Below are 27,455 nucleotides of genomic sequence, written 5' to 3'. Positions count from 1 at the left end.
GGAAGGCCTTACCTGAACAAGTGGCATCAGATCACCAGTGAACATTCTGAAGGAGAAGCTAGACCTTCACTAGAAAACCAACTGCAAGGATCAAAACAGGTCCACTGATCTACTATATTTCTTACTGAAGACTGGTGACAGCTGATTAGAACTACCTAGCCGTCAAGTTCAGGCACAAGGTCATTGATATGGATAGCCCTGATGAGGTAGTGTTTTTAAAGTGTACTGATATCTGTAGTTGCTTACTTCTATTTTCGCAAATGAAGAATTAGGAAAGATACGTTCAAAATCTGACGTAAGTTGTGTATCGAGGATAATCTCTCGTAGATAAATGAACAGTTCATTACTTATTTGGTGGATAAATGCAAATCATTGGATCCAAAATCAGTTTCTTTTAATAATGATGTCAAATTCTCCGCTTTCATATCTGGTTTCGTTGGATGTCTGAAGGCGTGCTACGCCTACTCTTCAGATCACGCTGCTGAATTTACCGACGGATACGAAGCATGCAAAGAGCTCGATACTATGCCTAGTAATGAAAAGCCGTCTGGTTTTCTGAGCTCTTTATTTGCCACACAATGCGTAATTCGTCATGATACCTTTATGTACAGCATTTAGTGGTTTTTTTCGGTCATAAAACTCAACTTTTCCAAAGCTGAATTACTGAAGCCAAGTCTTTTTGGACTTGGTACGTTTATTCTTATCATACTAACGTCAATTTATCTAGCTTGCAAGGAGCTTATGAGTCTTGCTCAAGTAGCCGATAATCTAGGGGAATCATTGAGTCTTCCTATATGGAAATTCGGTTCCAGGTAATGTGCACATTTCATGTTACTTTCAGTATTATGAAACAGTTCAAATGTGAAATTCGCAACTATGCACGGGAAACCTCTAGAAATGGAGACAAGTCGTTTGAAAATGACCCCAAAAGTTTTTTTGGAAGTATATTAAACTCCATTGTCTATTCGCTGCGCCATTACTATAATAAATGTAGGATTGCATACCTGGTAAGTTTCAAACCACTTTGGTGAGACTATAATTTATGGTCGAATCAATCAGATACAAGATAACAAGTCTTTGATTTTTACCCATACATTTGGCTAAATAGCGTTTTGGCATTATATCTGATATCAGTTTGTGGTGAAAACACTATATCAAATTCTTAACCCTAATCATCAACTGTAAATCGTAATTTGAATTCCTCACACTGGTTTACAACCCTCATTTAGTCCTAGTTAGTAGGCGGACATTCTTGAGGTCACTTTAGCGTCGCTCAAATGTCGTCTATAAATTATAGTCTCACCGTTGCTTCAAACGACTACTTAATGATCTCGGAAACCTGATTTGTATGGTCGCTTATCTCTCACCGCTCTAAGAAACCCCCTACCAATAAGTCCATCTCTTAAGCTAGATTTACTTTATTTAATATGGCTGAGTGTTAAGCAGGATAGGTTTAAATGGAATTATGCATATCATAACTTGAAACCTACCCTAAATACAATGAATCGCTTCAGATAGTAACTTCTGAAGATAGGAAACAGGAAGAACAACTCAGTTTTGCAGCCTTGTAGACCATTCTGCAGCATCCACCATATGGTTTCCTGATTGTTAAACTACTCAGTTTTCAAACAGGTCTCAAGTTAGAAACTTTCCCAACCTAATGCATTTTAATTAAGTGGAAAGTATCATACTCAGTAGCTAAAACTTGGCTGTATAAATACGTATGTGACAAATGTAGTGGAATGCCATCATGAATCTTATCCATACAACTTACCTTTGGTTCTTTTCAGAGATAGAATAACATTTTGATTGATGTCCTGAATAGGTTATTTTTTGATACGGCGAATTAAACATAAAGCAATTACTTTACCATCATTCAAAAAAGTCTGTGTACTTCATGATGTTTCTAGGCAAAATACTACCAGTTTTTCCTAAAATATTGGTAGCCACCATACTACATGAGTTTTAAGAAGCGCTAAGAATACTGAATTATCAATAATTTGGGAATAACCTACTGACTTGAGTTAATTTAGTCCGATGTTTTATACGTTTGAAGTGTATATATAGAATTTGATAAAAGAAAACAGACCTAGTGTTTGAATCATTAATAAATGTAAAGTAGGAGCAAATATGTAACTCACTGATTTATTTATGCCAGTTAACTAGAGCAGTCTAATCTATCATTGTAAATTGTGTACATGGACTCAGTTATTGATTATTTTATGCTAACTACTTCCTAGTTCAATGTTTTCAGATTTGGCTGTTGATCTTATGTAACTCACTGAATTTTGGCATTGTTTTTGACCAGCTGTTGATCTACTGTTGATTTATTGTTAGGGTGTAATAAATCTTCATCCTCAGTCCCTATAATTTCCATTGTGCTGAACTATTTCAGTGTCTATCTTCTTGTAACACGAAGTAAGTAGCAGAAGTTTCACGGCCACAACAATTAGTAATATCAATTTATAAGACGAAATAGCCGGCCTTTTTGTCTGCGTCTACATGAATACCAGTTAGTTGTTAAATGATAATATGGCTTCGCCCATATCAATGCATGTGGACAACTGTTGATAAGAGTTTGATTAAGAAAATATCGAAATATTGGACAGAAGAAATAAAGAAAATTAGGGAATGTTGAGAACCCTGACACCCTTATAAAACATCAATCAATAGATACATTGAAATATACCACATTTATTGGACAATAAGAAAGCAGAATAATATCCGCAACCCCAGAATCTAGGTCAGCAAAGAAAACGACCAAAACAAACAAAAATCTATTATACAGTTATGGATAACAACCAACCAAACATCAGATCAGCAGGAAAAGCTGCCAGTCAATTGTGGAGAGATTCAAATAGCCCACATCTCTTCGAATTACTTGCTGATGATGTCCAGAAGATTAATGAAGGCTTCACGATCAGACCGTTCAGCTCAAAGACCACAAAACCTCCAATATTATTGGGTTGCAACAATAAGTTTTAGCTTTGGCTCACACTACTTTCCTCTTGTTATTTTATTTTCTAGGGAGGAGTGAAATCAAATGAAATGAACGTGAAGAATACCGAAAATAATATACAGATGTTAAATCTTCTTAGTCGGATATTCACTTTCTGTATTCGAGAATTTACAAAAGAGATTCTAACTACCGACATTAATTCACAAGCAGTAGTTACTTTTATGGATTGGCTCTCATGGACCGTCAAGTATGGTCTATCTAGACAGACGTTTTTTCTTGATTCTTTTATTGTCGTCTAATCATTTATATACTTCTGTTTATCCACTATTAGTTTATTTTGGTTAACTTATGTACCTTTTAGATATCAAGACCGTAAGTATTACTGATACTTTAAGAAATTTTGAGTATCAGGTCTGTTTATTTCAATGTAAGAAACTCTTAATGTAACCAAAGGATTTTTAAAACATTATTTTGATTTTTTTCGAGTATTTCATCTTGTACTAATGTGGCTTCTGTATAACATATTAAGACATTTTCACAGTAGTTTATGTAGTTTGAAAACGTTTTTAGTATCCATGAAGTCTATGTTCATGACTTAATTTAAATCATTCCCAGTTTAAACTTCATGTTGAGACACTCATGATTGCAAACGTTAGGTGATACAATACAAAATCCGTTACATTGGAGTAGTTTCATTCATTCTTTGTTTTTCTCTAAATATTGTAATCGGAATCGTTCCTAACCCAGAATCCCTCCATTTAATTTAGCTTCTCACGTTAGGTTTCAGTTACAGTGAATGTTATTTCCTCTTCTTTACTGTGTATTTTGTTTATTTACTCTTTCACTGTATTGATGTAAGGTGTAGCAACTTGGATCAATACATATTTATGACACATCCTGCGATGATGACTGATCGTCGTTTTTAATGAAATTTGTTTTAGATCCACTATTTGTTTTTTAGTTGATTGAGCTTTCAATTTCAAATATGATGGTTATCCAACTTTATCAAAAAATATATTCTGCAGATTGTAGGCAGGTCACTAATCAACAATAAATACTACTCTATGAGTATATTTATTCAGGTTTCTTTTCATCTGTCTACTTGTTAAACCACATTTTTGTCTTATAGAACTTATTTTTTTGAATTAAGTCCACTTTTTTCCTTCCTGAGTACTTCATTTTAAAATGACATTTATATTGCGTAACCTCATGTACAAACCAAACATTTTATTCTTGTGACATGTGAATGAAAGGGATTCTAAAATGATGAATCGAATTAGAATATTTTTAAAATTTCCAAGACTCATTATTGGCTTGGTGGTTTTCATTAGCGATTTGTATCTCGTATCATTTGGAATGTCTTATTTAGATGTGCATACAGCTTTATGAGTACTGTTTCCAGTTCGACCTAGTAAGTTAACAACTAATTTTTACAAAAGATGATGCTTACAACTCAGCTATGTGAATAACTTCTTGATTTTTAAACCAGTATATGATGAGTCTGAGCCTTAGTGGAAAAATAACACAGACTATAATTCAAGTACATTGAACTGGTAACTTTCAATTAGGTACACCTTACGAGAAGCTTTTATATCAACAAAGATTGGCCAGTTAACTCTAGTAGATGAATAACCGAAAGTCACAGAACCCTGTTATAGTCTCGGTTTACTCTATTCAATTTGTAACTTGTTTCAGAGGGGATACAGTTCAATTTATGATAACGTTCAGTAAAATAAAAATGCCTCAATAAGACGCAAATCCATATTGTGAGTGATCAACTTCTTATAATTGCAAATAGATAATAACTGCAATTTAGAACTATCATCCACTGACGTTAGTAACTAATAATACAATAACAATATAACATAATCTTCATTAGCTTTTTAAAACAATTCAAGAAATGACTTCATTAAGATGAAACTGATTAAAAATTTGCAAAAAATTTTCTATTCTTACTCTTTTGTTAATAGTTTGCCGCATTCAACTATATGTTTCAATTAAGCTCGTTCATGTTACATGATCACCGTAGTATTCTTTAACTTTTACAGTTATCTAATGTTGGTTATATTTGAACCTTCAGATTTACGATTCTCGTTTTTTGGCCAGTAAATGGAAATATTTTTTCTGAGTCCAGACTTGACTAAACAAATTTCATTGGGCATTTTTAAACTAAGGAGCAATTTTCTCTAAGGATCATATTAGGTTTCTCTGGTGGGAGAAACGATCTATGATTTATATTTTAGTGTCCTCACCTTTCATGTTTATACCTCCCAAATTAACTATACTACTCTTTGTTTGATATTTGTTTATAACTATCGTAATTCGATGATAATACCAGTTACTTTAATCAAGATGTAGTATAACTGGTCCAATTGTAAAAATATGTATCGAATGTAAACATTTCAGTAAACCAGCTCAAGCTGATCAACCATAATCCTCATACAAGATGTACATGTACTTTTTAAGGCTTCATTTTTAATCTAACAAAACAAATCACATCATTTCATACACCTAAAGCTGTATACAGAAGCTCAAATATCCCTTATCTAAATGTATTCTGCGATAAAATGGTTTTAACAGTAGAAAATAAACAGTTGTTCATCGTTGTTGTAATGTCTATGTTTTTGTTTTATATTTGATTTATGTGAAATATTTCGTTTTTTTATAAGATGTACTTTATGGAATAGTTGTATTATTCTTTGCTGAAGATTTTACCATATATATATTATTAGACTAAGGGATAATTGTTATTTCAACTACTTGTTTGGAAAACCAATTTGTGATGTTCCCCCAAAATCTCGTGCTAACAGTGAAGAAAAACTAAAAGTAAACTGTCTTCACATAAAACACTGATTACTTCTTCCAAACGTGAGATATTTTGAGTATAGTCATTACTGGGTGTCGTTTTTCACCATCATTTGACCGAGTTACTTTAACCAGTATTCCTTTTCCCCTTGGTGTTCTATGTGTGTATGTTGATGTGGAAATAACAATTTCTGTCCTAATTTGTGTTAAGTAGCTCAGAAATGAGAGTTACTGCTCAACACTTTAAACATCCGACCTATAATCTTCCAGTTACTTCCTTTCTATCAAGGTCACAGCAACTAAATACTGTTATTAGCTTCATATCATTGTCGTATATGAATCCATCAACTATACAGACGTTTGTTGAGATTTTTACATAGCAAAATATTTTCCATCCCTTTTTATGGTGAGTAACTATTTAATTTTCAAGGTGGCGATGATTATTCATTTTTCTTTTTCTTTATGATATTTCAGTGTATCTTATGCCGGTGGATTATATCCTTTAGGTTCGAAATTTCCTGTCAAAATTGGAGAAGAAATAAACAATTCATTTTTCCTTTCTATCGATATTATTCTATCTCACATGATAACTTTACATCCGCCGTATGAAGGTCAAGAAGATTGTTCTGTTTTTATTCAGGCCATATCTCATTCAGGTACGATGATTGTTTTTAAGACACTAAACAGTAGACTGCTTTTTGTGATCGTGAAAGAATGGGGTTTTGTTTGGTTAAATTATTTTTCATTCAAGCATCTCTGTAAACTCATGAATTTTGTCATTGAACAGTTTGAAATCTCTGGTTGACCTCATACATATAACTTGTTATGGAGTGGTTGATTTCTTTACTCTGATTTTATACCTTGTTCTATTTCCTAATTCACTTTATTTTATATATATACTTTAACCATTTTACACCTTTCGATTTATTAGTTGTAAAATAAGATGTACTAGACAAAGCTTGTTATTACATTGTAAAAAGTATACCTAAAGTTAAAATAACAGATGCAATCGAAATAAGAAAATCATATTATTGCCTATAAATAGCTTTACCTGTACAAATTTATACAAAAATGAACTACTGTGCCTGTTTCCAAAATGCAGTAGAATATTTAAATAAAAATTCTCATAACCATAGTAATAATCCAACTGCTATTCTATAAATTGGAAATATTCATTCTGTGCAACTATTTAATTTAGATAAATTGTGTGAAGGATTAAACTATCTAAATCAAGTTTTATAACTTCGGGATTACTTTGACATAATCATAAATTTTGTTTGATAAAAGGGCTCAGAAAATCTAACTGTATCAGTATATGCTTTATTCAATGGGTGAAATGACATAATATATGTATGCTACCGTCGATTTCTCTATTTTTTTCAATGTAGCAGTCTTGTCAGAAGTGGGTTTTGTGGAGATTTTAGTAATTTTTATATAGTTGAGATCATGAGTCAATTGAAGCTAGACCACCATGGAAAACCGGGAAGCACTGGACGGCCAACTCGTCCTATTATGGGACTCCTCAGCAGTGCGCATCCACGATCCCGTCTAACGAGATTTCAACCCAGGTCTTATCAGTCTCGCGCATGAGCGCTTAACTAATAGACCACTGAGCCGGCATCCAACGGTGTTAATGTCTAACTTCAACTGATCCACGAAATTGAGCAACCGTTCACCAACGTCTTCAGTGAGTTGATATCTCCCGACAGACCTGGTTGAACTCCACTGGTTACTGCTTCTCACTAGAACTCCAGGAAATACCTCATGGAGCCAGTCACTAATGAGCATATGATCATTATCAGAAGCAGTCTTGTAATAATTTTATTATACAGTAATTCTGTTTGTGAATAGTGCATTAAAAATCTTTGAAATTTTGATAGATAACTAGATGAGGAGTATTCATTACGGGAAATCCTCTTCATATTTCACAATTACTTCATGATAATGAAATTGTTATTACGGATAAAGCGCTACTTTTTTGAGGTTATGATATTATATAGTGGCACACTTTCATCAAGAGATTGGAAAACGATGATCATTTGGATTTCCTTTTTTCCTTTTTTTATTGTAATGCTAGCCTTGCTGTGTAGTGGTTTAGTGATTAAAATATCTGGCTCTCAACTCTTAGGCCATGGATTTGAGACCCTCTAGTCCTATGTCGGTTGAGCAATTGAACAATAACACAAGTGCATACATATGAGGTGTAGTTCATGGTCGACTGTATCGACATGTACTTGTCTGTCGATTTGCTTTATCATTAAAACCAAAATGTTGCTTTTATTTATAGGGTTATCAACCAATACAACTTAAACTTGTGTCATTTAAGATTTCAATGCCTACCTATCTGTAGTTCATTTTGGTTTTGTTTATTATCGTGTGTATTCACATCAAATTAAGAGTTTGATGTGATCTACACCAGCAAAATTAGAGAAATTTATTTATTTTAACTCAGATTATAAAACTATTCCTCGTTCAAAAATTACAAACAACTGTTCGTATTCATCCACAGAATGTCACACAACCTATAGGTAGTAGTATATCAAATTGTAACTTGTAATTAGGCAACTGCAATATTTTTCGGGTGTCAGTTATTAGTTAATTGTCCTTTGTCCTCAAATGCTCTAATATGGTCGGAGGTGGAAAGAGTTCACTCTCCCTCTCGAAATACTCTCACATGGACACGCGTATACAGCCACTATCAGGGAAATCCTACTCACTGACTTCTAGCGATACGGATGTTGTTTACGAAATTTAGAGGACGAAAAGCGAATGTTCGGCGCTTTAACCGGGTCGGTGGATATGGAGGATCCATCTAAGGGAGTTGGGAAACTCTGATTCCAAATTAATGGTGCACATAGATAGGCTTCAAGATCCTGAGGGAACAAATGACACATGAACATATTGTTGGCCGCCGGATATCGTGAGACTGCATCTTCTAACGTTGCTTCACTGCCATACAAATTAGACCTTTGGATCAAAGACTCCGGGTGTGGTCCCTTTTGGAAACTACCTGATTCAGTTTGGACACCCGGGCCGTATCCCGTTCCTCACACAAATCGAATGATTTGTGTGGCGCATATGTATTTGATGCCTCCTTGTACCAATGTTTATATGTTTAAATAAATAATTGTCCTCCACAATCTTGATCAGCATATCTGTAAATAATTTAAAGAAGTTTATTTATTAAAGACAATGCTGCAATGAATTCTGCAAACATCACTTTATTTCCCTACTATTGATTAAAATTACTTTCATGAGTATAATTTAGTGATATCAAGTAAGCAATAGTCCACAATACCAAAGTATCCTGTTTGTACTTAGGGGTTCAGGAACCTGAAGCCTAACAAGTACGTTTAGTTTTATGTGCAAAATCGTTTATTTAGAATAATCTAAATCTGTATGAATTATATTTAATGACAAGTTGAAATTTGGTTTTGGCTTTCAATTCACTTAAAATTACTGTGAGACCATTGGAGTTGTCTGATTATTTTGATCAGAATACACAGGTTTCGACATATCTTACTATATAATAAATAATATTTATTATGGAATCCCTATTTTTGTCAATATTGTTGTAGATTTTGATGCACCAGTGATTTGCCGAATTTATGGTAAAATTTTAAGCAACATTTCTCAACATCCTAGTAAGTTCACTACACTTTTGTTTGTCTTGATCTGAATGAATGAGTTATCTGTCACTCCATCATGTTTGAAATGTTAAAATATGAACATTTGTGTCCTTTTGATATAATTGTATAACTGTGACTCATTATTTGAAACATTAAACTTACAAACATTTGACTTCATATCTAAATGTGTTTCTGTCCGATTCGTTTTTGTTGTTCAGTTCATGTCTTTAATCCTTAAACAGTTAATCTTCCTTGCATCAAATACATAAAGCTGTACTTGCATTATTATTGAAGATTAAAAACATATGTAACCATCTAGAATACTTCACCATTCAAGAAGTCAAAAAGAAATGGAAAGATATTGTAATGAACAGGTAGAAGGAAGTAATATCTAGTAAACAAAATATTTAGCTTTTAAAAGATGGATGATGAATATATCTATTGTTGTTGTGTCAAATGTCAAGAGGTGACATTTAGAGGGCTTTGTTTACTGATTTGTTTGGGAGATCCAGAAAACTAAAAAAATGCCAAAAAGGGCTCTGAAAATGCTGAGAAGCATCTTATCCTATCAGCATTCAGTAGAAGTTTTGCCGGAAATACCTAGAAAGTGAAAGTCACATGTTGAGTTTCTGATTGAATAATTCCCTATACTGCTACTATGTTTGGTAGCGTTCCAGAATTTTCCGGAAACTCTAGGCCATTTAAAATACTATAAAAACCCTGGATTTTCTGTACATAAACAAACCTCGGAGTAAAGCATTTCTCCCATACTTCACGCCTTTTCTCTCGTGTTCAAGTCGCTGTGTACATTTAGCCTGGGGGTTACTAGAAAGCTGTTAAAAAATTGCCTTTAATTTATATATAGACCAAGATGAATTTTATTTTTGTACATAGGTTTTTATCCTCGTTGGATGAACGATACTTTCAATATTTATAAAGAATTATTTGAGGCATGTGAAAAAATTGATTTATCTGGTAAAAATGATGGTGAGTATAATAGTATGTATTCCATTCTGTTACCTAACACAAAGATTTATTTGTATTTTTCTCCACAAATGTATCGTTAACAAAAGCACCACATATAGTTTTGTTTATTGTTGTCTTGTCACCTGTATTCATACGCAGTGACTACCTGTTTCGTCAGTGTAATGTGATCATAATAAGATGTTAACCGATGACAATACAGGTATTTAGAAACCTGATCAATATTACATAATACTGAAGTGGTTTTTGTGAACTTCAGTAGGATCATCTGTGTTGTACTTATTATTCTACATTCCTTCATTGAGCGAATCTTCAACCTTCGAGTTACCGTTTCTTAAGAAATTACTAAGAACAATAGTAGCCGGAAAGATAAGTTATTGGAATAATGACTATATAATTTATTTTTGTAGACTAAATAGTCAACCAGTAGATAGTAATGAAATGTATTATGGTCTCAAAACTCTTTTGTCCTTCTCATTCTTTGATAATGATTTTTATATTTATAAGTGAGGTTTCAACTAACAAGAATAATCTAGTCCTACGTATTTCAATTGATTAATTTAAGATGGTATGTCAGCTTTTCTCTTTTCGATAGAAGCGATTATCACTACTCAGTGCTTTCATCGTTTTCTATTGGTTACAACTTACTCATGATTTATCTCTCCTTATAGTCATTGAAATCAGAATTAACTTTCATATACAGATCGAGAACCTGTTAAGTCTTAATTATTGAAACCTAGGATCACACGTCGAATTTTCATCGATTAAGTATGTTGCCACAGATAAAGTAACTTACTTTCCTAATGAATTAGTCCACCGTTTTAAAATCGCTGTATGAGAATTTATATCGTGAAGTAATGTAGTTCAGTGAAATTTATGTGAATTAGAGGACTACAGAATTTTTGTTAAAGATATCTGTTCCTTGTTTTCTGTGTCAAGGAGCGAAAGTTACTTTTTAAACAAAGAAAAATAGACTTCATTAATGAACACTACTTATTGTAGTGAGAACTTTAGATAAATTCATATAGGTTCCCACATTTCCATCAGACTATATTTATATAAGTTTGACAAGATTTGTATACTTGAGTAACTATTCCTCTTGCATAGAGTTCCAACATTCGTCCATCAAAGACATTGAACTTTACTTGTACATCATGAATCACAACTTTGTTTAATTATCTAGATCTAATAATTTGATCGATCCTTATTTACGTGAGCAAATTGGACAAATTAGTTTCATTTGCAAATGGCTTTTGACACAGTTTTACATCTTAAGAATTTTTGGAAACTAAACGATTTTGGGCAATTGGTTTGTTTTAATTTGAGACTCTTTAGAAATGCGCTTATGACTCCTGCAGTCGTCAAACTTAGGTCTTATTTCACAAATTTAAGTCTCACCGTGAATTAAAGTTAACAGTGTTATATCCGGAAGACAACAGATGAATGGTAACCATTTCTTATGGACTAATATACGAATATTCTTATTGTATGACTATTAAGTAACTGTATTATATGTATATTCGTATTCCTTTCATTATAAGCTTTTATTTGACCTATTGACTATTATTATACGGTTTACTATTCTTGAGATATTCCCAATTTATTAATAACAGTTTTTCACGGTCACAGCCACCTGTTGTTTAGGTTTTGTATAATTGTTATCTTCTATTTATGGTACGATGAGGCCTGTTTTGTTCGTATATAAAACCAGTATGTCTAAAATATATGATTTGTATCGCGGAGGCTGATATTGATGTTCTGGACTAAACCGGCTGGGTTAGAAGAGAAGCTACTATTTCAGAGGACCGATAAGAACTTTAGGCTACTCGTATAGGTTTATGTCTCATTAGTCTGGTCTTATAAGTCGGTGTCTCTCATTGAAGGTCGTATCACATGATATAATTAATCGGGCATAAGGACATAACAAACAGCAATTGGGAAGTTTTGTGTGATAATTACACTTGTCTGTGATATTTTATTTGCCTTAAGCAGTATTTATCAAACTTCTTATTACTGTTAAAATACGCACTTTATAAATCTAATTCTGTTTGGTTTTATTTTTAGGGACTAATGATGAGAAATATCCATGTTCTGCAGAGTTTTACACAACTCTTTTACAACAGATTTGTGCTTCAGTTTGTGGTTTATCTATGGTTTGTTTTCCTTATTTGGTGAGTTGAATAAGTTGTATTGGATATTGGTTGTTTTTTTGTGCTTCTTCAGCCAAACGAATTTATACTCCGTTTCTAATATGATACTTTAAATAGGAATGAAACGCTTAAATGATTAAAATTAACTGAAAGTTTTATCCTCTCTGACATCGTGTATCATTGTATGATAATACATTACTTATTATTTTTGTGCGCTAAGAAATATAATTAAATTTACTTATGTGCTTGTGGTGTTGAGAACTGAAAGTTTCACAGTCAATTCTTTTTTAAGGTTACAAACAAGTAGAGATAAGTTGAATCGAATTTCTCTAGGCTTTCTAAGTTATAACCGAATCATACATCGATCACGAAGTGTTAAGGCATACGTAAGACGTGGCCCAACCATCTCAGTCGATGAAGATTCTCAACCTCATCTACTGATTTACTATCATTCCCTAATAGCGTGCGTCTAACCTCACTATTACTTACCTGGTGATTCCAGAGGATGCGAGCAGTATTTCTAAGACATCTGTGATCAAATACTAGTAACTTATGAGTATGCTCTACTCTTAATGGCCACGTTTGACAGCCGTAAAGTAGAAGAGAACGAACTGTTGCTCAGTATACTCGTCCCTTAATTGATGGACGGATATCTCACCTTCACTATAGGTGATGTAAGTTGGTAGAAGCCATATAGTTCCTAAGTGTTTATTCCATAAATTTAATTTTCATACTTTGAACCAGTTGCCTGTCAAAGTCTATCATTGTGACGCTAGTAATTATTAAATTTTGAGACGTTTCATATTTACACTGTGTGGAAAGATGTGTAAAATATTTCATTACAACAGTGTTTAATTTTGGCCTTGCTGTCATTTTCAATAAACCGAATAATTCTTACGAACTTCGATTTTTTTTTACTTTTTTCGTTAATATTTATCTAGGAGACAGCTCTGCTTTCGTCAGTACTATCTGAACATCCTCTGGTTCACTTGTTAGCAATGGATGTGTGGTGTTTCGTTGCCCGGTAACTCCATGTATTTTTTCCTTGTCTTTTATGTCATCGATTTTTGTGAAATGAATGTTAGATATCAAGCCATTTAATTAGTTTATTGAAAATTTATTGGGAAATGAGTGCCATAATTGATTAGGATAGTTAATTGCACAAGTGGTTGTGTTTAGGCATTATCCCCGGACCTTCGATTCAAATGATGAATTCATAAATCAGTGGAATAATATTTTTGGTTACGATGATACATTATAACTGGCTGTCGGTATGTACCAGGTTTTGGAGCTTATATAGACTAGTTGCTTAAAACAGGAATTTTTCGATTCTCTTTTTTATACTGTAGACACTCACGTATATGGTCAGCTATGACTGCATATTCAAATTTACAAAATTTCGATGACATTGGTTGTAATTTCGTATTCAAATAGAATTATCTTTTGAGTTCACTTGTAATTTTTTTAGTTATGGAACAGGCGATCTCTGTTTACATTATGTCACACTGTTGACGAACATTGTAAATAAAGTTGCAAGGAAATTACAAATGAAGAATTGTATGAATGAATCCCAATCACTTAGTTTGTCGCATACTGTATCTCGCTTTAGTCATCTACTTTCAAGGTTGATTGTTTTTCTTACACCTAAACAACAAGTGAGTTATTTGAAACTACTAACCGCTAGTTTCCTAACAAATTTGCAATGTTATGTACTCATTCTACAATGTTGGAACATTCTCTGATTGCCAAATATTTGTATACAACTCAGTTCCTTAATCAGAAGGTCGCCACCATCTTTAAATAGGGCCGAAGATAAGTCATTTGAATCTGGTGATTCGCAGCACATCAGGAGCTGGAGTGTTGTGCAAACTTCCTCCTCTTTAGTTGGATTAGTTGTCACCGGCAATCGATGTCGCCAGGGCAGCAGACTAGCTAAAGTGTCCTTCGAATAACTCTATCCATCGCCCAAGACATCGGCATATGCTATTCACAGGGGTCCCATCAGCTTCACAGACTGTTCCACTCACACCAGACTTCTTACTTTCAGTGACTTAGACGAATTGGAAGAGCTCTCGGCAATTGCCGGAAGCAGCCGCTGTTTCCAACTCGTCAGCACTCTCCGTCCACCAGGCCTCTCGGTCCTTACGCAAGCCTTGGCCAATTTCATTGCGTAACAGTTTTCGTTTATAGTCAAACTCACGGTTGCTCGGAGTAGAGCGACGGGCTTCAATGAGTTGTAAGGAGCCTGAAGAAATCCAGTGCTTATATACGGGATGTTTCACGAAGCCTCAAGCTACTTTACTCGCCATTTTCATGACGTCATGCAATTGCAACCAATGCTCAACCATACTTTCCGGTGAGATGGTAACTAACCTTGAACTTAACTTGGTTTGATATTTAGTTGCAATGGAAGCTGCAGCCAATTTACTGTCTTCGATCCATTTAGAACAACGAATTTGTTGACCACTGAAAAGTAAGGTAAGATTAACGCAAACAAGGCCATGGTTAGAGTCCAGATAGGTACTCCAAAAGGAGTGGCTGTCTTGTACACAACCACGCCAGTGGTAGCTGATCGCGGTGTGATCAATCTGAGTCTGGACTTGAGATGCAGAGGGAGGACTCCAGGTGGCACATCGGTGATGGCTGTGCCGACAGTTAGTGCCAACTGGAAACACGTTGTAGTCTGCACACAGTCGCAGTAGAGTAATATTTTACAAATTAGGTCTCTTTATGAATATCTCATGGATTTGAGAATACATTTAACCTTTCTATGCAGCGAATCAATTTCATAATAATGCTTATTCAAATAAGTGAAATTATCAAAGATGAAGATCATCATCTTGAAGTATGTTGGATTATTTTTACTATAGATATTGACATAATAATATAAATTAACCAATATGTGTTATGCTTAAATATCAGGTTTTATTCCGACGTTAGAAAATAGTGTGAAAAATTTACTGTACGACTTTCTAGGTGTAGCTGTTTAAAATAGTTCAGTATTATGTATTACGAAATAATATCTATCAAATATGAACTATAAATTTAACATGTACACTGGACTTAGTCACATATCGTTTCTGGACAGTTCGATTTTAGTAGGATAAATGATAGTAGGGCGATTGAAGCTTTATTATATAGAAAAGACATTGTAACACTTACCGCATAAGGTTATTTCATTGTTTACTGTCTATATCAAAAATCAACACTATGTTTAAAGGAATGAAACAAAATAAAAATAGGCCTCAGTGATACTGTTCTTAAATGTAGCCTTACTGCAAATTGCGAACTATTGCGACTGTGTATAGACGGTAGATAATATTCAAAATAATACTCCTTTGTGAATTTCTAAATTTCAATTTTACGTTAATCGTGGTGCCACAGTTCCATTCATTCTCTTCGTCTCCATCAACTACTTGTCTTATTTCAATAACCAAAGCAGACTATTTTTATTCTTATTTTAGAGTGTTTATCTTCATCAAAATTCAATTAAATTTATCTATATGAATTCAAATACAGATTTGATTAGTTCAACGTCTGGTTCATTAATTTGGTATTATGTCCCTATTCCAATAAATCGTTTACAAAAGGTATCAACTAGTATTATTGAACAACAAGTGAATGAACGAATTCTAAATTTAGACAAGTTATTTGATTTAACTAATATGACAGTTAATTCATCTCAGATTACTTATTTATTAATAGAAGTAGTAAGTATTATTAGTCATTATTTTGCTAAAATTATTAGTTTCAATGTATGTTATTTATGTTGAATGCTATTATATTTTCTTCTGGGTATTATTTCATGGCAATCAAATTATTTATCATTTCTAGTCCAGTTCACTGTTTTAATAACTTTTTGAAATAAATATTGGTGTTAACAAATTTTTGGTGTAAGATCTCATCTTATTTGGTCATTCTGTTAAAAGATCATCGTTTACAGTTGTTCGGTCTCTGAGTAGTGACTAATGTCATGTTCATCTAGTTTTTTAGTGCTAGTCGGATTCTATCAATCAAGTTGCATTGTAATCACAATTGATTGATCACTGGGTGGTGATCAATGTCATGTATGTCAGGTCCTTCTTAGTTCAGATCGAATCCTATCGATCAAGTTGCAATGTGGCCATCAGTCTAGGTGACTTGACATTGCGTGCACTATGTTGAAATAAGATGGTGGTTGGAACATCAGTTCGTTCAAGATTATAGGTATACCTTGCTGACGAGTGCCAAGTAGCACCAAACCTAGGTCCAGGGTTTCCTGTTGACTATCTCCAACCACCATCTTATGCATTGTGACCACTAGTCTGACTAAATTGATATAGTATGTACACTATTTTGAGATGTTTGGTAATTGTAGATAGTCAGGAGGAGAAACTCCTAGACCTAAGTTTCGTGCTAGCGGGGACTTCTTGCCTAGGTGTGCCTATAATATTGACCAGCACCAAGAAGCTGAACAAAGATGACATTGGTCATTTCCCCGGTGACAGTCAATTGTAAAGATCTCAGTTCTACAGAGGTTTGGTTGCAGCCTAAATAGCTCGGTGATAACGTCTCAGATTGCAAAGCTAGCTGACACATATTCAAATCCCACAGGGAGCATCAATTTCCTCAGTATTTTAGATGGAAATTGTTGACGAGTGCAAACTATTACAAAGCCAAAACCTAGGGTTTTTTTGTCAACTATCTAAAATAGTCTTACACCTTTTTTTCATCCACCATTACAATTAAATCAGTATCCGCGCTTGCAAGTGGTGATTAGTTGAGTATGATTTAGTCCACTGCAAAAAAAGTTAGACAGTAATCAACGATTCTCAAAGTATAACTGTAAACCACTATGCAAATCCACAGAATCAATTCTTAAACTTCTTTTGCGATATTGTGGTCAGCGGAGTTCAACTTTGTTACTGAGTGGGCTAAATATCATCAATGGCTTTGAATGAGTTGATTGAAGACCGCTGGATTTCAGTCACATAGACTGAAGATTCTATATCCAATTTGTTGTGTTGTTTGTTCGTGAGAGCTCATTGTTGAAGAGTCAGAAATCACCACTTCACGTTGCTCCCTAATTTCCATCTATTTCATTGGTGTTAATGCGTAATAAAATCCAACCTCAAATAATAGTTGCTGTTTTATATACTATTCCTTGACAGATTTTCATAATTTCTACTCCCAAGTTTAATGTTTCTACTGATTATCTCTATCCACTTCTTTTCTGTCACTGTTTTTCGTTTAGTGTCTTGCTTTGCGTTTATTTAGTTGCTTATCTGACCCACATAAAAATTCTTGTAAACGAATTATTGTGAAATGTATTCACTTTCTGCTTCAATATCATCTGACTGATGCCGTAATAGAGAATTGTTCACATCCACACTCTTCTACATTTTTGAAATTCTGGACACTACAACCAATTTCAGCTGTGTTAGTTTGCCTATCTATTTGGTTTCCGAAATTGTGCAGTATTTCTCTCAATGATCCAAATCTTCGACCTGATACAGAGATATTAAAAGTAAGTTTTTGATTCGCTGTACTGCTTATTTCTGTATATCACTTTCGGTGTTAAGACTTTATTATTGTTATTATCATCTAGTCAGTAAATTGATATGATTTCTTTATTATACTTCTGTTTTATTTACTTGTTACAACTTTAGGATCTTGTGAGATTATCATTTTATTCGGATTCAACCTCTCCTGTCCTACCAATCTGTTCGTTTTCGATATATAATACATGGAATTCATGGCTTAATTGTTCTATTACACAAGGTTATCTCCAAACATGGGTATGTTTAGTTGACAGTGTTGTAAGCATGTTGCTAGTTTAAAATTCGATTTAGACTAATTCTTAACTTCACATCATTTTGTCATCTATTCTTGGTTATGTGTTTTAAATTATGATGCTAGTTAGTTTTGCCTCATTGTACAGTCTATAAAAAAGCGCTTTAGAAATCTTTTATCAAATGTATCAAGTGTCCATTCATACTGGTCACTGTGTTGTCTTGGTGTTGAGATTAATAAAAGAACTATCAATCATCTACTTAACTTTTATGGGATAACTAAACTTCTTTCCATTCATGACCATAGTGGTTATTCCAATCATGAAAGCGTAAAACAATTTCTGTTAATCGTCCTGTGTGAATACTTTTTGTAAGTCTCAAACTGACAAGAAATAACTCTCTAGTGCTCTATGTTTCCCAGTAATTCTTCAGCTGTGATGTTCTGTAATAAAAAGCCTTTTAAAATAATACTAGTAAAATTTATAAGGGTTAGTGTTTTCGCGTTGTTGGTGTTAACGACTCCAATTGATCCGGTTCTATTAACATCAACAACGTGAAAACATAAACTCTTATAAATTAAGTTTATATCTGTTGCATAATCTATCAGCCATCTAAATCCATTAGCCAAACAAATAGTGCGTTGATTTTTTAAAACTGAAGGTGTATTGAGTTAGAGTCCCAATGCGAACATTAACACTGAAATGCGAGTACCTTTTTTTCCGACTAGTCCCAAGTAGAAAGAAACGTGCTCTTGAACTCCATTGTTAGCCATTATTCAACTTTAAGATATTATTAATAGTGATAGTATATTATACATTGCTAAAATATTATTAACATTTTGGTTTCTGTTTGCTTATTTTCATTTTGGGAAACAGTTTGAACAACTAAGGGTGAATATTAATCATTTTGAATCGAAAGTTCAAGGTGATCCAATTGGAGAAGATGTTTTCAAGTCCATGCGAAAGGTGATTTCTTTCTGTCTTTTATATTTCATTATATCTGCAGATTTATTTAATGTAGTTGGAATTCCCATCTCTATCAACTATCAGTTAATCAGTTAGTCATCAGTCACATATGCAACGGTCTAAGTTACCATACATCATTAGCACAACAAGATGAATACCAAATTCATAGAAGCAGTTACTTAAATGGTAGTAAAAAAATTCCATGACACAAGGAGAAAGAACTAGTTCATAGAAAGAAAGGTGTAAGGTAACTTTAATCTCACAGTTTAAGGGAAGATAAAGAGCATAAACACCTACGTGATTGTAGTCGATTGTGAGCCATGTCACCCAGAGTCTCCAACCATTGGTTACGATAATCATGTTGATTCCAACCAAGTAGTCTGTATCTACCAAAATGGCTCAAATCAGAAGTTAATAACTTCAAGAACTGATGCAACATTTTGGTTCGGTCGCCCCTAACTATCTTCCAACCATCCCCAACACTACTAGTGAGCATCATGCGTTATGGTGATCGGTGTTCAGGCATACGTAAGATGTGGCCCAACCATCTCAGTCGATGAAGATTCACAACCTCATCAACTGATTTACCATTATTCCCTAATGGCGTGCGTCTAACCTCACTATTACTTATCTGGTGTTCCCAGCAGATGCGAGCAGTATTTCTAAAACATCTGTGACCAAATACCAGTAACTTACGAGTATCCTCTACTCTTAATGACCACGTTTGACAGCCGTAAAGTAGAAGAGAACGAACTGTTGCTCAGTATACTCGTCTCTTAATTGATGGACGGATATCTCACCTTCACTATAGGTGACGTAAGTTGGCAAAAGCCAAACGAGCTTTTTGAATCCGTGCAGAGATTTTGTCCGACACCAACCCATTATGGCTAATCAGATTTCCAAGATAAATGAAGTTGTCAACGCGTTCGACTACATCACTCTCTATCCTTAGTTCAGATGTTGAAGGTGGCCGGTCCCGGAGCAACAACTTGCATTTAGATGGAGAGAACCGCATTCCGAAAATCCTGGCATTGTTGCTCATTGCTACCGAAATATTCTGTGTTTTATCAGCGTCCTCAACAAATAGGACTATGTCATCTGTGTATTCCAAGTCAGTAAGTGGACCATTTTGTAGGAGGTCGACTTCCGAAAATTCAGACGACAAGAACGTTATTTCTAGCAGTATGTATATGGTGAAATTGAATAAAAATGGAGATAGTGGATAGCCTTGTCGGATACCACTTGAGGTTGCAAAATCAGATGACATTTCGCCATAAGCTCTAACTCGACTGGTAGTGTTTGAGTAAAGAGCCCTCACAAGGTTAATGTAGTTCTTAGGTACGTCTTTCAATGACAGACAGTGCCACCAACCAGTCATCTTTTTTAAAAAATATTATTGTTATTATTCGTTACATGTGTTGGTAAAAAGGGAAAATATTAAGTTTAATTTAGATATTAGGTTAATTTGTAGATGAATTTCTTCATAATATAGCATCATTTGTGATAGAACAATGGCAAACACACAAACCACTAATTAGTATTCCGAAAATCCTATACTTGAATGAAACAGCTGTGCTCTTCAGTTTTCAATGGTACTCAATATAGTTACTTTTTGTACAAATACCTGAATATTATCAGTGTTAGCAATGCAAAATTGTTTTTTATTTGGAAGCAACTCATTTCAAACTTATCAAATAGATGTAAATAATGTTACCTATGAAATAAAACTAACACTTATTACTTCATTTGAAATCTGAAACATAAACTAAGCTTTATGGAACGGGTTTCGAACATGTAACCTGTTAACTGAAAGTCGAATATTTTAATCATTAAAATCCCTATTCATAGTTTAAATAAAATCTTGTTCGAAGTTTAAAAAACGGTAAACAACTATATAGATGAAGTAAACTAAACAGACTTAATTCAAAACCTCATAAGTAACTTATTTGGTTATTCATATGAATTATTTTATTGCCTTTCTACTTTCAAGTATATATGTACACTAAATGAATAATTTTGAACTGTTAGGATAAGTTTATTGCTGAATTTATTTCTCGAAGAAGGTTAGTTCAACTTACTTACTTATGTCTGTTACTCCCAATGGAGCATAGGCCGCCGACCAGCATTCTCCAACCCACTCTGTCTTGGGCCTTCTTTTCTAGTTCTATCCAGTTCTTGTTCATTCTTATCATGTCTGTCTCTATTTCTCGGTGTAATTTGTTCTTTGGTCTTCCTCTTCTCCCTCGGCCTTCAGGATTCCATGTGAGGGCTTGTCTTGTGACACAATTGGGTGATTTCCTCAAGGTGTGCCCAATCCACTTCCAGCGCTTCTTCCTGATTTCTTCCTCCGCTGGAATCTGGTTTGTTGTCTCCCACAGTAACTTGTTGCTGATAGTGTCTAGCCATCGGATCCGAAGTATTTTGCGTAGACAGCTGTTAATAAACACTTGTATCTTCTGGATGATGGCTTTCATAGTTCTCCACGTCTCCGCCCCATACAGCAGAACTGTCTTCACATATGTGTTGAAAATTCTGATCTTGGTGTTGGTTGACAATTGTTTGGAATTCGATATGTTGTTCAGTTGTAAATATGCTGCTCTTGCTTTGCAGATTCACGCCCTCACATCTGCATCAGATCCACCGTGTTCATCAATGATGCTACCCAGATATGTAAAGGTTTCCATATCCTCAAAAGCTTTTCCGTCAAGTGTAATTTGATTGGTACATGCTGTATTGTATCGGAGAGTCTTGCTTTTCGCTTTGTTTATATTGAGACCTACTGCTGCTGAGGCTGCTGCTACACTGGTCGTCTTCTCCTGCATTTGTTGTTGCGTTTGTGATAGAAGAACCAGATCATCCGCGAAGTCTAAATCGTCCAGCTGAATCCTAGCCGTTCACTGTATCCCGTGCTTCCCTCGGATGTTGACGTCTTCATAATCCAGTAGATCACCAGGAGAAAGAGAAAGGGTGAGAGTAAGCAACCTTGTCTGATACCGGTCTTTACTTCGAGCGAGTCATTGAGTTGTCCTCCATGGACGATTTTGCAGTTTAATCCATCATAGGAACTCCGTATGATATTGACTATCTTCTCAGGCACGCCGTAGTGTCGAAGGAGCCTCCATAGTGTCGTCCTGTCCACGCTATCAAATGCCTTCTCGTAGTCAATGAAGTTGATGTAGAGTGATAAATTCCATTGGATTGGTTGTTCCACAATGATATGTAGAGTTGCGATTTGGTCTGTACACGATTTATCTTTACGAAATCCAGCTTGCTGTTCTCGAAGTTGGCCGTCAACGGAATCCTTCATCCTGTTTAACAATACTCTGTTGAAGACTTTTCCTGGTATTGAGAGAAGAGTGATTCCCGTGTAGTTATCGCACTTGCTGAGATCGCCTTTCTTTGGTATCTTGATCAAAAGTCCTTTTTTCCAGTCTTGTTCTTCGTCCAAAATCTTACTGAAGAGGATGTGGAGTATCTTGGCAGTTGCTGCTACATTTGCTTTCAGTGCCTCTGCCGGGATGTTGTCTGATCCCGCTGCTTTGCCGCTCTTGATTTGTCTAATGGCCATGCTGATCTCTTCAACTGTTGGTGGGCCAACATCGATTGGGAGGTCTGTGGGTGCTGCTTCGGTGTTGGGTGGGTTCAGTGGAGCTGGTCGATTCAAGAGTTCTTTGAAGTGTTCTACCCACCTGTTTTGTTGTTCTTCAATGTCGGTGATCACTTTGCCTTTCTTGCTTTTCACTGGTTGTTGTGGTTTACGGTAATTTCCAGCAAGTTTCTTGGTTGTATCATACAGTTGTCTCATGTTTCCCTCTCTTGCAGTCTTTTCCGCTGTCATTGCTAAATCTTCCACATATTTACGCTTGTCGGCTCTGATGCTCCTCTTCACTTGCTTGTTTGCCTCTGTGTATTCGGCTTGTGCCTTGGCTTTTTCTGCTCTTGTTCGGCTAATATTGATTGCTGTCTTCCTGTTTCTCCTTTCTTCAATTTTATCCAGTGTACCAACAGTGATCCATTCCTTGTGATGGTGCTTCTTTTGGCCCAGAACAATTGTGAATTCTTTTTGATTTGTGAATGAGGAAGTTCACTCAGAAAAGGAAAATATCACATATAATCTAATTGATTTATTATTTATTTAAACACATAAATATTGGTACAAACGAACACCAGATATATATGCGCCACACAAATCTCATTTGGTTTGTGTGAGGACTGCCCAGGTGCTTAAACTGAAACAAGTGGTTTTCTGAATGGGGACCACACCCCCAGCCTTTGACTTAAAGATCTGATCCACAAGGCAGTGGAGCATCGTAAGGAGATACAGTCCCATGGTAGCCGGTGACCAACGATTGATTCATACACAATTTGTTCCTCCAGGATACTGGAGCCCATATGCACCATTGGTTTGGAATCAGGGTTTTCCAACTCCCCTAGGTGGACTTTCCGTATCCACCAACCCGGTTAAAGCGTCGGACATTCGCTTTTCGTCCTCTCAATTTCGTAAACAACATCCTACCCCGCCACGAGAAGGCAGTGAGTAGGACTTGTGTGGCAAAGGCTATATATTCGCGTGGCCATGTGAGAACATTTGAAGAGGGAGAGCGGAATCTCCCCACTCTCGGTCGTACCAGGGTATTTGGGGGCACCGATAAGACAGACACTTTTACATTACCTAAAGAAATGTTTTTTTCTGTTTACAGAATACAAATCTTCGTTTATTGTCATCGTCATTTACTTTTACCGAATTTTGTTTTTATATTCCTGATTTTACTTCATATAGAGAATTGATTCGATAAGTCTAACTAAACATACCGTCCATTCACCCCAATTGGGTGAAATTCCTTCAGGTAGTTGTTTCAATATTGACAATAATAATTCTATAAATAATGATGGCAATGGTGATGTCGTCATAACTAAGTGCCTACGTGATATGTCATTAGTAGTAAATCGTCTAAAATCTGTTTGGCCACCAAAAGGTCCTAACAAATCAGTACAATTCAACGAAGCAAGGAATATTTTAAACAATTTATCCAATTTCGTGTATACCAGTTGATTGACTAACGGATTGATTATTTTTTTACCCATATATATTTGTATTATTTCATTGTACAAAACCAATATCATATAAATAAAACCTTTTAAATTCAGTTGTGTTTATACTTCTTTGTTTTTCACTAAACAGATTTAATGAGAATATCCAATTTGTTGAGAAGTGGTTTTAATTGTAATTTTAAGTACTTCGTTAAATGCAGACCATTTGTTGATTAGCTGCTTTTGTGCTCAAAGTTTCAGCCACAATTTATCGTATGTATATATGTGTAAGCTTTATTGATGTTATTGATGTTATCCAACATGATGTAACATGTTACAGAAAACTAAGGTTCTCAGTAGGTCATTTGTAGATAATTTTTTTTGACTTGTTATTAGTGAGACGGACCAAAATCTGTAGGGATACAACAGTTTGCTTCAGACTACAGATACTATATCCTGATAGGTATTCAAAGTGTTAAACCCGAAATCCTGACTTCCAGGCGAATTTTAATTTATAATTTTAAATGTAATCCAACTGTTGTCTTGACTTGGCAAGCTTACATGAACTTAGTCTAACAATTTCAACTCCGAGAAAAGATTAGTACTCAGAACGTTTTGACTTTTTATAAACAAATACAAGTGAGCGTTCTTTTTGATAAATATTACTTAAAGCAAACAAAAGCTGGTTGACTTGTCTTTTCGATGAAAAGAAACAATCTATCATTTACTTATTGAACCAAAATTTAATTGTTCTATATGAACAACAACTAGATAGAACTAGAAAAGAAGGCCCAAGACAGAGTGGGTTGGAGAATGCTGGTCGACAGCCTATGCTCCATTGGGGGTAACAGGCGTAAGGAAGTAATGCTTCGTAGTAAATTGTTATGTCCCGAAGAGAATTATGATTGGTCAGTCAGTCAGCGACAACGTGGGACCAGGCACATATATGCATCGGTCCAAGTTGCCATACCTCGTTGGCACAACAAGATGAACACCGGATTCATAGAAGTAATTAATTTAGTGGTGGTAGTATATAAAGAAAGGTTGTATATAAGGATATAGTATAGGAAGGAAAAAAGTTATGAAGCAATTTTAATCTCAAGGTTTAAGGGAAGATAAAGAGTGTATACACCTACGCCATTGTGATCGATTCTGGGCCATGTCACACAGAGTCTCCAACCATTTATTACGATAGTCACGCGGACCCCAACCAGGTAGTCTGCATCTGCCAACATGGCTCAGACTAGAAGTTAGTGACTTCAAGCACTGATGCCATGTTTTGGTTTGGCCGCCCCTAACTCTCTTCCAACCATCCCCTACACTAGTCAGCATTGCGCGTCGTGGTAATCGGTGTTCAGGCATACGTAACACGTGGCCCAACCATCTCAGTCGCTGAAGATTCATGACCTCATCAACTGATTTACCATCATTCCCTAATATCCTGCGTCGAACCTCACTATTACTTACCCGGTTATCCCAGCAGATGCGAGCAATATTTCTAAGACATCTGTGGTCAAATACTAGTAACCTACGAGTATCTTCTACTCTTAATGGCCATGTTTCGCAGCCGTAAAGTAGAACAGAACGAACTGCTGCGCAGTATACTCGTCCCTTAATTGATAGACGGATTATGATTGGTAACTTTTAAGAACTATTCATGGACAAATATGATATGTATATTTCCTATTGTATAGTTGTTAGGTAACTTTACTATTCATATTCCTTCTATTATAAGCTTTGCTTTGACCTATTAACTATTACTGTACGATTTACCATTCCTGAGTTATCTTCAGTCTATTAATTACTGTTCCCCACATTCACAGCCATATTTATCATAATCTTGTACAAATGTTATTTTCTATTTTATGATGTGGTCTGTTTGGTTTGTAATATAAACCCAGTATGTTTGAAATATAACGATTCATACTGCAGAGGCTGTTATTGGTGTTCTGGACTTAACTGACTGGGCTAGGTAAAAAATAGGACCAACAGGTACTATAGACTACTCGTACTGGTTTCGTATGTCACTCATCTGATCGGGCATCCAGGGGGTCACAAGTTATAACATAACTGTATAAATTATTGAGATCAAATGGAAATTACTGTCAAATTCTTTTTAGAAATGTTTACTGAATAACATTTACGTTTGAAATGTTTTCAATTTGTGGATTGATTGATGTAACTCACATAATTTCACATGGTTTCATATACAATCTTCATTTTGTTATGATATATCTAATGTATTATTAGAATTCACTCGGTATTGTTTGTTTGAATCTTCCCATTGATGTTTAGGACTGCAATTGATTAGTCTCTCATTGGCATATGTGCATACTGTGCGATTTGCCTCTATATAGCCTTAATTCACAAGCATTATAAGCAAAGATGGAAAACGCGATGGCGTTTGAAGCGAAAGGTACTGGGTTCGAGTCCCAGAGTGAACATCAACTCTGAGATGCAGGTACATCCAGCTGATGAGTCCCAAATAGGATGAAACGCGCATCCTAGATTCCACTGCTAGCCACTATCCATCCTTGCTTATAATGTATTATTAGTTAAATTAGTAAAACTTTTATCATTCATCTGTTATTTCTATTCAAATAATTACTGTTAAACATTTTTAAGATGCCTTAAAATCAAACTTGTTAACAACCTAGAAGATTCTTATATTTTATTAAAGGTATAAATTCATATCATAATGAAATTCAACTGGAAAGGATCTTATACAACTATTTGAATTATAGTTTTCCGTTATAACACTCGATTATATTCAATAATATTATTAGTAGATGATATTAGATTATATGCCCCCAAATGTCTTGGTACGGCCGAGAGTTAGGAGATTCCGCTCTCCCTCTTCGAATGCTCTCACATGGCCACGCGTATATAGCCTCTTCCACACAAGTCCTACTCACTGCCTTCTCGCACCAGGGTGTTGTTTACTAAATTGAGAGGACGAAAAGCGAATGTCCGGCACTTTACCCGGGTTGGTGGATACGGAAAGTCCACCTAGGGGAGTTGGAAAACCCTGATTCCAAACCAATGGTGCATATGGGCTCCAGTATCCTGGAGGAACAAATTGTGTATGAATCAATCGTTGGTCACCGGCTACCATGGGACTGTATCTCCTTACGATGCTCCACTGCCTTGTGGATCAGATC

General features: G+C 35.1%; 1 protein-coding gene across 1 annotated transcript; it reads left to right on the top strand.

The window, feature by feature from the left end:
* Nucleotides 1–188: 188 nt before the first annotated feature.
* Smp_146570 (histidyl-tRNA synthetase-related) lies at nt 189–24,316 on the top strand (the record flags this gene model as incomplete). The annotated part of the gene is made up of 18 exons (XM_018795678.1): nt 189–206; nt 239–295; nt 328–582; nt 619–688; nt 728–812; nt 842–1,007; nt 3,028–3,206; nt 6,239–6,420; nt 9,343–9,408; nt 10,288–10,380; nt 12,442–12,548; nt 13,469–13,551; nt 13,996–14,182; nt 15,992–16,237; nt 17,761–18,033; nt 18,176–18,304; nt 19,174–19,263; nt 24,044–24,316. The coding sequence occupies 18 exons, from the start codon at nt 189–191 to the stop codon at nt 24,314–24,316; spliced, it is 2,559 nt and encodes an 852-aa protein (XP_018649967.1).
* Nucleotides 24,317–27,455: the final 3,139 nt, after the last annotated feature.

Source organism: Schistosoma mansoni, chromosome 2 (genome assembly GCF_000237925.1).
Source record: "Schistosoma mansoni strain Puerto Rico chromosome 2, complete genome".
Taxonomy (NCBI): domain Eukaryota; kingdom Metazoa; phylum Platyhelminthes; class Trematoda; order Strigeidida; family Schistosomatidae; genus Schistosoma; species Schistosoma mansoni.
The sequence above is the reverse complement of the archived record's forward strand: the minus strand, read 5'-3'. Positions and strand labels throughout refer to the sequence as shown.